The following is a 13851-nucleotide window of genomic DNA, read 5'->3' as shown; positions in this document are numbered from 1 at the left end:
ATTTGAAGCAATAGTCATAGCTGCAAAATATTATTTCACCTGTAGGTTACTACTAGATTTTTAGTGTGTGTGTCTGTGGGTTAAGGGCTGCTCTCTGAGTGACTTATCTCAATTTCGCATTTTAGTTCTTTTAAAAAAAAACCAACTTCCTCCTCCGCTAAATCTAAGAACATTAGATAAGATAAGATAACACACATAACCCGTGTGTGCGTGGGTTTCCTCCGGGTGCTCCGGTTTCCTCCCACAGTCCAAAGATGTGCAGGTTAGGTGGATTGGCCATGATAAATTGCCCTTAGTGTCCAAAATTGCCCTTCGTGTTGGATGGGGTTACTGGGTTATGGGGATGCGGTGGAGGTGTTGACCTTGGTAGGGTGCTCTTTCCAAGAGCCGGTGCGGACTCGATGGGCCGAATGGCCTCCTTCTGCACTGTAAATTCTATGAGATAAGTCAAGTATCTTTTTTGCATCGCTTCTCTGCCTTTTAGCCAATGTGAGCATGAGGTCGGGTGTAATGCCTGGATCTGATATGTCTCTCTTGAGGGGACCACGCATTGGATTTAATTTGAATTGTTTTTTGGAGCAGGCAAGGAGCTGGATTAGGGGTTTGCCCCTGTCCACCACTCTGGCTTTGTAACTCTGATAAAGTAATTTTTTAAAAAAGTAACTTTTTTTGTACGCGATCCCAAATAGTGAATGTTGCGCCACCTAACTCAACTGATTCTGTTATGTCTGACATCTCCACAAACTATCTTTCTGTCTGAGTGTTACTGGATGCAACCTAGTGCATTTCTCTTTTCTATCTACAGATGATGCAAGTTGTAGTACTGCAATTGTTAACTTGGTTGGGAGCAAACGCTATGGCCCTAGGCCTCAATCTGAGATTTTCCTCGTCTGTGTGGCTCATTGTTCACAAAGCCATGCAGGAGATGTGTTGGTTTTGTGGATACGTTATTCTGAAATACCTTTGGACAGGCTAAAAGATGGTAACCCCATCACTGCCTTTTTTAGCCTTCTCTTAAAAGAGACGTCTCTCCTGCAGCACACATTTAAGTTCATAAATGTAATTGTCGCCATAGTCGCAGAAGACCATAGGCTGCCTTTGAGAGAAAGCTGACTGTGGCGATTTAACCTGAGGGTCACCACAAATCAGCCAAGAGGCAAGGTTGAGACGGCGGGGCCTTCATGAATAACCCTCAGCTGGTATAGGAATTGAACCCCCACTGTTGGCATCATTCCACATGACAAACCATCTGTCCAGCCAAATGAGCTAATGATAGGATGTGCAAGTGAGAAAAATGCAGTTGGAATACAAAAAGGGGTATATTACATAAACTAATCAACTTGAGGATAAGAGCCCTGGTCCAGTTAGATTGCATCCAATATTTAAAAAAATCTATGGAGCAAGATAGCAGACGCATACTATACATATTTAATAATTAATTAGGCTCGTGGATAGGTATTATAATTCCTATGTTTATGACAGGGAACAGAACATGAAGGAATTTATAGACCAGCCAACTTAACATGGTAGGAAAAAATGATAGTATTCCATCTGGAGGAGAGCATTGAAGATCATCCAAAAACAAAAAAGTATGCCAAGTAATCAGCATGGATTTCAAAGAGAAAATCTTTGTTCACAAGTGGACTGTGCAACAGATATAATTGACCTGGATGCCCATAATAGACGACTGAGTAAAATCCTACAATATAGAGTTGGGGTACACATTTCAGAATGGATTACTAGCTGGCTTCAAGACAAAAAGCAGTCTGGGAGTGAAGGGTAGTTATTCAGAGCGGCAGAAGGTGGGAAGGGTGTCCAGAGGATCAGTGCTGGCACCACTGCTGGTCGCAATTTATGATTTGGACTTTGCCATCCCAGATTGGTTGGGTGGGTGATTTGGAATAGTGGGACAGATGGTCAATATTGAGAATGACTGCCAACAATTTACACAAATGAACTTGCAGAATTGGCAAATGTATAAATCGGACTGATGTGTGAGCATTTTGGGAGAAAGACTAGGGAGGCCCATTGTTTGGAAAGTGCAAGCCTAAGTGGGAGATCTTGGAGTACAAATACACCAAGCACTGAAAGTTGTGCCATAGGTTAACAAGAGCATAAAAAAGCAAACCGAGCACTTGCTTTATTTCTAGGGGATAGAATTGAAAAGTAGGGAAGTTGCACTAAGCATATTCCTTGGTTAGACCACACTTGGGGAAAAATGTGTTGTGGTCACCATATTAAAAAAAGGATATGGGGGCACTGAACAATTTGCAAAGAAGGATGATGTCAGAAAGGTTTGTGTATCAGGAAAGGATTGACAGGCTGGGTCTCGTCACTCTTGGAAAAGACAAGTACTGGTCTTTAAAGGTTTTGATAGAGTGGATAGAGAGAGAATATTTCCTTCTGTGAGGACAAGCATATCTAGAGGCCATCAATATAAGAAAGTGACCAAGAATTCCAATAGCAAATTTAGAAGTGGACACTTGCTACCACAGAGAGGAATTCAGTATGATACATTTGAGGAAAAGATAGACAAGCGTATGAGGGGCAAGGAATAGGTGGTTATGATGTTGGAATGGAGTGTATATTCCAGCATGGTTGGGCCAAATGGTCTGTTTCTGTGCTGTATATCCTATGCAAAAGTATTTAAACTATCTTGCATTGCATTGCATTGCATTTGGTAATCCTTTCATTTATTTTCTCCCCTTTTCTGCAGGTTTAGCATTTGCATCTGGTTTGGCAACAACAATGACAATTGTACACCTGTTGAAAGCTGGTGATAACATCATTTGCATGAATGATGTATATGGAGGTATGAGGCTGACTTTAATTTTGATTGATTTTTATTCTTATTGAAAGGGTGAGTGATTTCAAAGTTTAAAATTTAACGGTACAGTGTTACAGGTGGCAGAGAATACTGGGAACAGGACACATGGTAAAAACCACAGATAGTTTAAAAAGTCAACTGCAACATTAATAGTACAATTACTTTTGAGGTTGCACAATTGAGATTCAAATCTACCCATGAATAAATAAGGCAGCAGATTCTGTCCCTCAGTTATTTGGCTGTGGCAGATTTGAGATAGGCTATCAAGTCTTCACGCTCACTCTTCTTCTTGATACCTGCGAAGATCATTTTTGTTCTTGGGATATATTTCTTCGGATTCTCCAGGTAAACCATGAGAGTGTCCTCACCCCAGGTGATACCTTTGTTTTTGTTTGCTTCAGTGTAAGAAAATCCTTCAGCCTGCCCAGTCTTGCGTCCAAACAAACCAGAGAGGTTTGGCCCAGTCTTGTGCTTGCCTCCACTTTCAACAGTGTGACACTGCGCACACTTCTGTACGAAGACCTTCTTGCCCTTCTCTATATCACCCATTTTGCTCTGCAATTCCTCGCTATCCGCACTCACAGTCGCCGCACTCAAGGTCGTTCCACACCCGAGGCTGACCTTCTAAGGAGTGACAATCGTTTTCTTTGCACTAAGATGGACCACTGTATTCCTGAATCGGGCATCTTCAGAAATGTAGAACATGGGGTTCATGTGATGGGAAGTGGCTGTGTTAAGCGAGCTCTGGCCCTGCTTGTCTTTTGGTACATTATTTTATCCTTGCACACATTTAATTGTCTTTTATTGGGACACACGCATGGTAATATGTCCCTGGATGATCCTGACTGGAGTTCTGCGATGGGGAGCCGGGTGAAATTGTAAAGAATCCTCGGTGTGAGTGAGGTGGTCGGAGTTGGCTGGGATGGGGCCCGGCTTGCAGTGATGTTGCTGATGAGCAGGCCAAGAGGGCAACCTCCTCAATGTTATTGTGGATGGTGATCCCTGATCTGTGTTGAATGTCTTTGGAGCTCACCTTGAAGAGCTGTGAGGTATCCTTGGGAGAATGGTGGAGGTGCAGAAGGGAATCCGTGCATTTGATAGAGCACATTTACTAGTAAAGACCTGCCTTCTGTTTGTTGAGATCCTGATGTGTGGTCTGTCACATATGCTGACGCCTTTGGGTGATGGAATGTCCCTTTGTTTGCTTTCTTGTGGGAAGTGAGCGATGAATTCCCAACTGAGTTTGAAGATTGGTATCCCCCTGGGCTGGTGCTTCGGCTGTTGGTTCCTCTGGCGTCGGGATGACTTCTTGGAAGAAATTAAACTGCTTCGTTCTTCAGAATCCGAGGTGTTCAATGACCTTGTCATGGCTTTGGCCTTTCGACCAGCCAACATGGATGGTATTGTTATCCGGTGATTCCTCAATAATCTTGGACATAGGGCGACACATGGCATAGTGGTTAGCACCGCTGCCTACGGCGCTAAGGACTCTGGTTTGAATCCCGGCTCTGGGTCACTGTCCTTGTGGAGTTTGCACATTCTCCCCTTGTCTGTGTGGGTTTCACCCCCACAAACCCAAAGATGTGCAGGTTAGGTGGATTGGCCTCACTAAATTGCCCCATAATTGGGAAAAAAATTGGACTAAATGTATTTTTTTTTTTTTAAATCCTGGACATTGCTCCCTTGTGATTATGTTGCTGATTATTTGTTGTCTTTTCTCCTGCAAGGGTGTGCGAGGTGTGAGCATGAGGGCTAAAGTTGTCTGTTAACTTGATTTTGCAAAAAATGTACGAAGCAGATTGTGATCTGTGCATAGTTTTACTCTTGTGTGCAGGAAGTGGGGGGGGGGGGCAGAAGAGTAGACTCCCCTTGTCTTGTTGATAATGAAGGTGAATGGAGCCATGGCAGGGTGATCGGTTGATGGAGTTGGGTGGTAGTTAAGTCCTCACTGAGATTGAGAATAGTCCCCCACCAGTTACAGCTAGTTGTATTGAGTTTTATTTTTGTTATTAAGAATTTGTGCCGATCTCCATCGATGGCCTGGGCAGATTATGTATCCTGGAGAGAATTGGATTCCTTCGGAATTTTCTTTTGAGGTCCGTGTTCCTTGGAAATGGATCATGCTGAGGTGGACTTGGTTAATCCTTGATTAAATTATTGATTTTTTTCCTTTAAGGTTTTTTTCCCCCCCTCCTTCTCTTCATCTGGCTGAGCAGTGTGCTGGGTGTGGTTGAGGTGCAGTCACAGCTGAGATGTAGTTTTGAGTGTGCAGGGTGAGCAGTGTGCTGGGTGTACATACATATTTCTTAACATACATTCTTCCCATCCCCTTCTTCCGTCAGTTCACTCAGGGCCGCTGGTCTGTCCCCTATGTAAACTGTTTGCGTCCTCTGTCCTGTCTCCATTTTTTAAAGGTGGTGTCGAGCATGGCTGGTGGCAGTTTCTGGTTTCCGCAGATGGGGGAACATCTTGGTTAGACTGAAATGCTGCCTCATCTGGTTCCATGTCTTTAGTCTGGCTAGCACCACTGGGCAGGGTGTGTGTTTCATCGGGGCGGACGGGAGCGCTGCCGTGGCGGATGGTCGCCCTGCCGAGGTAAAGGCCTCCAACCTTGCCCATTCCATATTGGGTTCGCGCATCCATCCCCTCTCCCTCTCTGCTGCAGCTGTCCAGTGGTAGTATTGTCCACCTTTTTAAAGGTGGCGTCCATAGTCAGCGTAATGAACCTGTGGTATTTGCAGATGGGGGCTTTGACAGACATTTCAGTTAGTCCGATATGCTGTCACAGTTGGTTCCACAACCGGAGTGTTGTTACCACCACAGGGCTTGTTGAATATTTATTAGGTGGGGATGGGAGTGCTGCCGTGGCTAGGGCCCAGAGGGAGGTCCCTGTGCAGTAGCCCACCTCCATATGTGTCCACTCAGCTTCTGGCTCCTTTATCCACCCCTTTATTCTTTCTGAAGTCGCCGCCCAATGGCCATGGATCTCATTCTCTGCAGTTCTTTCTTTGGGATCCTTGTATTCTTCCGGCCCCACACAAATGCCATAATCAGTTTGTCCAGTGAATTGGAAAGGGTCTTGGAGATGGAGATGGAGATCGGGATGGATCTAAACAGGAAGAGGAACCTGTGAAGTACGTTCATTTTGATCATTTGCACCCTCCCCACCAGGGAGAGTGGGAGTGTGTTCCATCTCTGCAGGGTCCACTTGTGGATCCCTGTCCAGTCTTGAGTGATTTGGATCCCCAGGTAGTGGAATTTGTTTTGGGCCTGTTTAAACGACAGCTCCTCCAGCTCTGCCTCTTCCCCTTGCAGGTTCACTGGGAAGATCTCGCCTTTGCTCTGGTTAGGTTTGTAGCCCGAGAAGACTCCAAACTCTTTCAAGAGCCCCGTGATTCCTTCCATGCTGCCTCGCGGGTCTGAGATGTAGAGGAGCCAGGTTATCTGCATAGAGTAAAACTCCCATCTCCCTCGGCCTCTCCATCCCTTTGGTGATCTAAGAGTGGTGGCCAGTGGCTCAATTGCCAGTGCAAACAGCAGTGGGGACAGTAGGGAATCCTGCTTCATGCCTCTGTGTAGCTGGAAATTGTCAGAGCTGGTGGCGTTTGCCTGTACGCTCGCCATAGGAAACTGTACAACAGTTTCGCCCATGAGGTGAACGCTGGCCCAAACCATTCCAGTAACTCCATGAAGTGCTTCCATTCATCTCGGTTGAAGGCCTTACCTGCGTCTAGGGAGATGATCACTTCTGGTGTCCTCTCCTCCATGCTGCCATGTCTTTGTTTGAGATCAAGGGCTGTGCCAGCGTAGGCGGCAGAAGCGAATCTAACATCTCCCACAGGTGTTGGGCTAGTGCTGCCGCAAACCTTTTGTAAAAGTCTAGTGGGAAACCACCCGGTCCCGGTTCCTTCCCTGACTGCATGGAATTGATGGAGTCCATGACCACCTCCAGACCGAGTGGTGCTTCCAGTCCTGCTTCTTTTCCTCCCCTACAGCTGGGATGCCCTGCCCGTCCAGGAATTGCTTCATCTTCGTGTTCCCCTCTGGTGGCTCGGAGGTGTGCAGTCTCTGGTAGAATGTCGCAAAGGTTCCATTGATTTCCTCTGTCTGTTGATTCCCTCTGGGGCCGTGACCACAGTACCGTTCCCATCCCTGATCTGTGCTATCTCTCGTGTGACTGCCTGTTTCCTCAGCTGGTGCGCCAGCTTTGTCCCTGTGCTTATTAAAGGTCCCCATGCCTGGCGGAGCTGGTTCACTGCTTTCCCCGTGGAGAGCCAGTCAAATTCCATCTTAATTTTTCAGCAGCTCCACCTTCGGGCCCGAGGAGTACCGCTAATCCACTTCCAATATTGAGTCAATTAGCCACTGTCTGTCAGTGCCTGAGCACCCTAAATGCTATTATTTCTCCCTTGACCACTGTCTTCAGTGCCTCCAAGAATGTGGAGGGGATGACCTCCCAATTCCGATTGCAGGTTGCATACCTGTTGATGGTTGTGTCATTCTTTCACAGAAGGTCTTCTTGGTGAGGAAGGCTGCGCCCAGACTCTATGGGGGCCACTAGGCGCAGCGCGTCTTCAACCTCGCATCGACGTAGTGTTGTGCATGGTCCGAGATTATTATTGCGGAGTATTCTCACCCTTGGAAGCACAGGCTTTTCAAGTGTGAAGAAATCTTTCCAAGTATGAGAGAAGTCTCTCTTCTCTCCTTTCTTTCTCACTCTCAGCTCTCTCTCTCTCTCTCGCTCTGCTCTCTCTCAGCTCGCTCTGCTCTCTCGCTCTCTCGCTCTGTCCTCTCTCGCTCTCTCGCTCTGCTCTCTCTCGCTCTGCGTCGCTCTGTCTCTCTCTCTCTGCGTCGCTCTGTCTCTCTCTCTCTCGCTCTGTCTCTCTCTCTCTCGCTCTGTCTCTCTCTCTCGCTCTGTCTCTCTCTCTCGCTCTGTCTCTCTCTCTCGCTCTGTCTCTCTCTCTCGCTCTGTCTCTCTCTCTCGCTCTGTCTCTCTCTCTCGCTCTGTCTCTCTCGCTCTGTCTCTCTCTCTCGCTCTGTCTCTCTCTCTCGCTCTGTCTCTCTCTCTCGCTCTGTCTCTCTCTCTCGCTCTGTCTCTCTCTCTCGCTCTGTATCTCTCTCTCGCTCTGTCTCTCTCTCTCGCTCTGTCTCTCTCTCTCGCTCTGTCTCTCTCTCTCGCTCTGTCTCTCTCTCTCGCTCTGTCTCTCTCTCTCGCTCTGTCTCTCTCTCTCGCTCTGTCTCTCTCTCTCGCTCTGTCTCTCTCTCTCGCTCTGTCTCTCTCTCTCGCTCTGTCTCTCTCTCTCGCTCTGTCTCTCTCTCTCGCTCTGTCTCTCTCTCTCGCTCTGTCTCTCTCTCTCGCTCTGTCTCTCTCTCTCGCTCTGTCTCTCTCTCTCGCTCTGTCTCTCTCTCTCGCTCTGTCTCTCTCTCTCGCTCTGTCTTCTCTCTCTCGCTCTGTCTCTCTCTCTCGCTCTGTCTCTCTCTCTCGCTCTGTCTCTCTCTCTCGCTCTGTCTCTCTCTCTCGCTCTGTCTCTCTCTCGCTCTGTCTCTCCCTCTCTCGCTCTGTCTCTCTCTCGCTCTGTCTCTCTCTCGCTCTGTCTCTCTCTCTCTCGCTCTGTCTCTCTCTCTCGCTCTGTCTCTCTCTCTCGCTCTGTCCTCTCTCTCTCTCGCTCTGTATCTCTCTCTCTCGCTCCGTCTCTCTCTCTCTCTCGCTTGTCTCTCTCTCTCTCTCGCTCTGTCTTCTCTCTCTCTCGCTCTGTCTCTCTCTCTCTCGCTCTGTCTCTCTCTCTCTCTCTCGCTCTGTCTCTCTCTCTCTCTCGCTCTGTCTCTCTCTCGCTCTGTCTTCTCTCGCTCTCGCTCGTCTCTCTCTCTCTCTCGCTCTGTCTCTCTCTCTCTCTCGCTGTCTCTCTCTCTCGCTCTGTCTCTCTCTCTCTCGCTCTGTTCCTCTTCTCGCTCTGTCTCTCTCTCTCTCGCTCTGTCTCTCTCTCTCGCTCTGTCTCTCTCTCTCTCTCGCTCTGTCTCTCTCTCTCTGCTCTGTCTCTCCTCTCTCGCGCTCTTCTCTCTCTCGCTCTGTCTCTCTCTCTCTCGCTCTGTCTCTCTCTCTCGCTCTGTCTCTCTCTCTCGCTCTGTCTCTCTCTCTGCTCTGTCTCTCTCTCTCGCTCTGTTCTCTCTCTCTCGCTCTGTCTCTCTCTCTCTCGCTCTGTCACTCTCTCTCTCGCTCTGTCTCTCTCTCTCTCGCTCTGTCTCTCTCTCTCTCGCTCTCTCTCTCTCTCTCTCGCTCTCTCTCTCTCTCGCTCTCTCCTCTCTCTCTCCGCTCTCTCTCTCTCTCTCGCTCTCTCTCTCTCTCTCGCTCTGTCTCTCTCTCGCTCTGTCTCTCTCTCTCCGCTGTCTCTCTCGCTCTGTCTCTCTCTCTCGCTCTGTCTTCTCTCTCTCGCTCTCTGTCTCTCTCTCGCTCTGTCTCTCTCTCTCGCTCTGTCTCTCTCTCTCTCGCTCTGTCTCTCTCTCTCTCGCTCTGTCTCTCTCTCTCTCGCTCTGTCTCTTTCTCTCTCGCTCTGTCTCTCTCTCTCTCGCTCTGTCTCTCTCTCTCTCGCTCTGTCTCTCTCTCTCTCGCTCTGTCTCTCTCTCTCTCGCTCTGTCTCTCTCTCTCTCGCTCTGTCTCTCTCTCTCTCGCTCTGTCTCTCTCTCTCTCTCGCTCTGTCTCTCTCTCTCTCGCTCTGTCTCTCTCTCTCTCGCTCTGTCTCTCTCTCTCTCGCTCTGTCTCTCTCTCTCTCGCTCTGTCTCTCTCTCTCTCGCTCTGTCTCTCTCTCTCTCGCTCTGTCTCTCTCTCTCTCGCTCTGTCTCTCTCTCTCTCGCTCTGTCTCTCTCTCTCTCGCTCTGTCTCTCTCTCTCTCGCTCTGTCTCTCTCTCTCTCGCTCTGTCTCTCTCTCTCTCGCTCTGTCTCTCTCTCTCTCGCTCTGTCTCTCTCTCTCTCGCTCTGTCTCTCTCTCTCTCGCTCTGTCTCTCTCTCTCTCTCGCTCTGTCTCTCTCTCTCTCTCGCTCTGTCTCTCTCTCTCTCTCGCTCTGTCTCTCTCTCTCTCTCGCTCTGTCTCTCTCTCTCGCTCTGTCTCTCTCTCTCGCTCTGTCTCTCTCTCGCTCTGTCTCTCTCTCTCTCGCTCTCTCTCTCTCTCGCTTGTCTCTCTCTCTCGCTCTGTCTCTTCTCTCTCGCTCTGTCTCTCTCTCTCTCGCTCTGTCTCTCTCTCGCTCTGTCTCTCTCTTGCTCTGTCTCTCTCTCTCGCTCTGTCTCGCTCTCTCGCTCTCTCGCTCTGTCTCGCTCTCTCGCGCTGTCTCCCTCTCTCGCCTGTCTCGCTCTCTCGCTCTGTCTCGCTCTCTCGCTCTGTCTCGCTCTCTCGCTCTGTCTCGTCTCTCTCGCTCTGTCTCTCTCTCTCTGCTCTGTCTCTCTCTCTCGCTCTGTCTCTCTCTCTCGCTCTGCTTCTCTCTCGCTCTGTCTCGCTCTCTCGCTCTGTCTCGCTCTCTCGCTCTGTCTCGCTCTCTCGCTCTGTCTCGCTCTCTCGCTCTGGCCTCTCGCTCTGTCGCTCTCTCGCTCTGTCTCCTCTCTCGCTCTGTCTCGCTCTCGCTCTGTCTCGCTCTCTCGCTCTGTCGCTCTCTCGCTCTGTCTCGCTCTCTCGCTCTCTCGCTCTCTCGCTCTCTCGCTCTCGCTCTCTCGCTCTGTCTCGCTCTCTCGCTCTGTCTCGCTCTCTCGCTCTCTCGCTCTGTCTCGCTCTGTCTCGCTCTCTCGCTCTGTCTCGCTCTCTCGCTCTGTCGCGCTCTCTGCTCTGTCTCGCTCTCTCGCTCTGTCTCGCTCTCTCGCTCTGTCTCGCTCTCTCGCTCTCTCGCTCTGTACGCTCTCTCGCTCTGTCTCGCTCTCTCGCTCTGTCTCGCTCTCTCGCTCTGTCTCGCTCTCTCGCTCTCTCGCTCTCTCGCTCTCTCGCTCTGTCTCGCTCTCTCGCTCTGTCTCGCTCTCTCGCTCTGTCTCGCTCTCTCGCTCTCTCGCTCTCTCGCTCTGTCTCGCTCTCTCGCTCTCTCGCTCTGTCTCGCTCTCTCGCTCTGTCTCGCTCTCTCGCTCTGTCTCGCTCTCTCGCTCTGTCTCGCTTGTGCTCTGTCTCGCTCTCTCGTCTGTCTCGCTCTCTCGCTCTGTCTCGCTCTCTCGCTCTCTCGCTCTCTCGCTCTCTCGCTCTCTCGCTCTGTCTCGCTCTGTCTCGCTCTCTCGCTCTCTCGCTCTCTCGCTCTGTCTCGCTCTGTCTCGCTCTCTCGCTCTGTCTCGCTCTCTCGCTCTGTCTCGCTCTCTCGCTCTGTCTCGCTCTCTCGCTCTGTCTCGCTCTCTCGCTCTGTCTCGCTCTCTCGCTCTGTCTCGCTCTCTCGCTCTGTCTCTCTCTGTCTCGCTCTATCGCTCTGTCTCGCTCTCTCGCTCTGTCTCGCTCTCTCGCTCTGTCTCGCCTGTCTCGCTCTGTCTCGCTCTCGCTTGTCTCGCTCTCTCGCTCTGTCTCGCTCTCTCGCTCTCTGCTCTGTCTCGCTCTCTCGCTCTGTCTCGCTCTCTCGCTCTGTCTCGCTCTCTCGCTCTGTCGCTCTCGCTCTGTCTCGCTCTCTCGCTCTCTCGCTCTCTCGCTCTGTCTCGCTCTCGCTCTGTCTCGCTCTCTCGCTCTGTCTCGCTCTTTCTGCTCTGTCTCGCTCTCTCGCTCTGTCTCGCTCTCTCGCTCTGTCTCGCTCTCTCGCTCTCTCGCTCTCTTGCTCTCTCGCTCTGTCTCGCTCTCTCGCTCTGTCTCGCTCTCTCGCTCTGTCTCGCTCTCTCGCTCTGTCTCGCTCTCTCGCTCTGTCTCGCTCTGTCTCGCTCTCTCGCTCTGTCTCGCTCTCTCGCTCTGTCTCGCTCTCTCGCTCTGTCGCTCTATCTCTCGCTCTGTCTCGCTCTCTCGCTCTGTCTCGCTCTCTCGCTCTGTCTCGCGCTCTCTCGCTCTGTCTCGCTCTCTCTCGCTCTGTCTCGCGCTCTCTCGCTCTGTCTCGCGCTCTCTCGCTCTGTCTCGCGCTCTCGCTCTGTCTCGCTCTCTCGCTCTGTCTCGCCTCTCGCTCGTCTCTCGCTCTGTCTCGCTCTCTAGCTCTGTCTCGCTCTCTCGCTCTGTCTCGCTCTCTCGCTCTGTCTCGCTCTCGCTCTGTCTCGCTCTCGCTCTGTCTCGCTCTCGCTCTGTCTCGCTCTCGCTCTGTCTCGCTCTCGCTCTGTCTCGCTCTCGCTCTGTCTCGCTCTCGCTCTGTCTCGCTCTCGCTCTGTCTCGCTCTCGCTCTGTCTCGCTCTCGCTCTGTCTCGCTCCTTCTCTCGCTCTGTCTCGCTCTCTCGCTCTCGCTCTCCGCTCTCTCGCTCTCTCGCTCTGTCTCGCTCTCTCGCTCTGTCTCGCTCTCGCTCTGTCTCGCTCTGTCTCGCTCTCGCTCTGTATCTCTCTCTCTCTCGCTCTGTCTCTCTCTCGCTCTGTCTCTCTCTCTGCTCTGTCTCTCTCTCGCTCTGTCTCTCTCTCTCTCTGTCTCTCTCTCGCTCTGTCTCTCTCTCTCGCTCTGTCTCTCTCTCTCGCTCTGTCTCGCTCTCTCGCTCTGTCTCGCTCTCTCGCTCTGTCTCGCTCTCTCGCTCTGTCTCGCTCTCTCGCTCTGTCTCGCTCTCTCGCTGTCTCTCTCTCGCTCTGTCTCGCTCTCTCGCTCTGTCTCGCTCTCTGCTCTGTCTCGCTCTCTCGCTCTGTCTCGCTCTCTCGCTCTGTCTCGCTCTCTCGCTCTGTCTCGCTCTCTCGCTCTGTCTCGCTCTCTCGCTCTGTCTCGCTCTCTCGCTCTGTCTGTGTCTCTCGCTCTGTCTCGCTCTCGCTCTGTCTCGCTCTCGCTCTGTCTCGCTCTCGCTCTGTCTCGCTCTCGCTCTGTCTCGCTCTCGCTCTGTCTCGCTCTCGCTCTGTCTCGCTCTCGCTCTGTCTCGCTCTCTCGCTCTCGCTCTGTCTCGCTCTCGCTCTGTCTCTCTCTCGCTCTCTCGCTCTGTCTCGCTCTCTCGCTCTCTCGCTCTCTCGCTCTCTCGCTCTCTCGCTCTGTCTCGCTCTCTCGCTCTGTCTCGCTCTCTCGCTCTGTCTCGCTCTGTCTCGCGCTCTCGCTCTGTCTCTCTCTCTCTCGCTCTGTCTCTCTCTCGCTCTGTCTCTCTCTCTCGCTCTGTCTCTCTCTCGCTGTCTCTCTCTCTCGCTCTGTCTCTCTCTCGCTCTCTCGCTCTCTCGCTGTCTCGCTCTCTCGCTCTGTCTCGCTCTCTCGCTCTGTCTCGCTCTCTCGCTCTGTCTCGCTCTCTCGCTCTGTCTCCGTCTCTCGCTCTGTCTCCGTCTCTCGCTCTGTCTCGCTCTCTCGCTCTGTCTCCGTCTCTCGCTCTGTCTCCGTCTCTCGCTCTGTCTCGCTCTCTCGCTCTGTCTCGCTCTCTCGCTCTGTCTCGCTCTTTCTGCTCTGTCTCGCTCTCGCTCTGTCTCGCTCTCTCGCTCTGTCTCGCTCTCTTGCTCTCTCGCTCTGTCTCGCTCTCTCGCTCTGTCTCGCTCTCTCCTCTGTCTCGCTCTCTCGCTCTGTCTCGCTCTCTCGCTCTGTCTCGCTCTCTCGCTCTGTCTCGCTCTCTCGCTCTGTCTCGCTCTGTCTCGCTCTCGCTCTGTCTCGCTCTCTCGCTCTGTCTCGCTCTCTCGCTCTGTCTCGCTCTCTCGCTCTGTCTCGCTCTCTCGCTCTGTCTCGCTCTCTCGCTCTGTCTCGCTCTCTCGCTCTGTCTCGCTCTCTCGCTCTGTCTCGCTCTCTCGCTCTGTCGCGCTCTCTCGCTCTGTCTCGCTCTCTCGCTCTGTCGCGCTCTCTCGCTCTGTCTCGCTCTCTCGCTCTGTCGCTCTCTCGCTCTGTCTCGCTCTGTCTCGCTCTCTCGCTCTGTCTCGCTCTCTCGCTCTGTCTCGCTCTGTCTCGCTCTCGCTCTGTCGCTCTCTCGCTCTGTCTCGCTCTCTCGCTGTCGCTCTCTCGCTCTG

The 13851-nt window shown here is 51.8% G+C and overlaps 1 protein-coding gene and 1 pseudogene across 1 annotated transcript; one reads left to right on the top strand and one right to left on the bottom strand.

The window, feature by feature from the left end:
- The window catches only part of LOC119961409, a 44522-nt pseudogene that overhangs the window by 14042 nt on the left and 16629 nt on the right, over positions 1-13851 (top strand).
- Positions 2847-3415, bottom strand: LOC119961410 (cytochrome c). The gene has a single exon (XM_038788797.1). It carries the CDS (start codon positions 3374-3376, stop codon positions 3059-3061), a length of 318 nt encoding a protein of 105 aa, XP_038644725.1. The 5' UTR covers positions 3377-3415; the 3' UTR covers positions 2847-3058.

This window comes from Scyliorhinus canicula, unplaced genomic scaffold, assembly GCF_902713615.1.
Source record: "Scyliorhinus canicula unplaced genomic scaffold, sScyCan1.1, whole genome shotgun sequence".
Taxonomy (NCBI): domain Eukaryota; kingdom Metazoa; phylum Chordata; class Chondrichthyes; order Carcharhiniformes; family Scyliorhinidae; genus Scyliorhinus; species Scyliorhinus canicula.
Note: the sequence above shows the minus strand (reverse complement) of the source record. Positions and strands in the feature narration are given on the sequence as shown.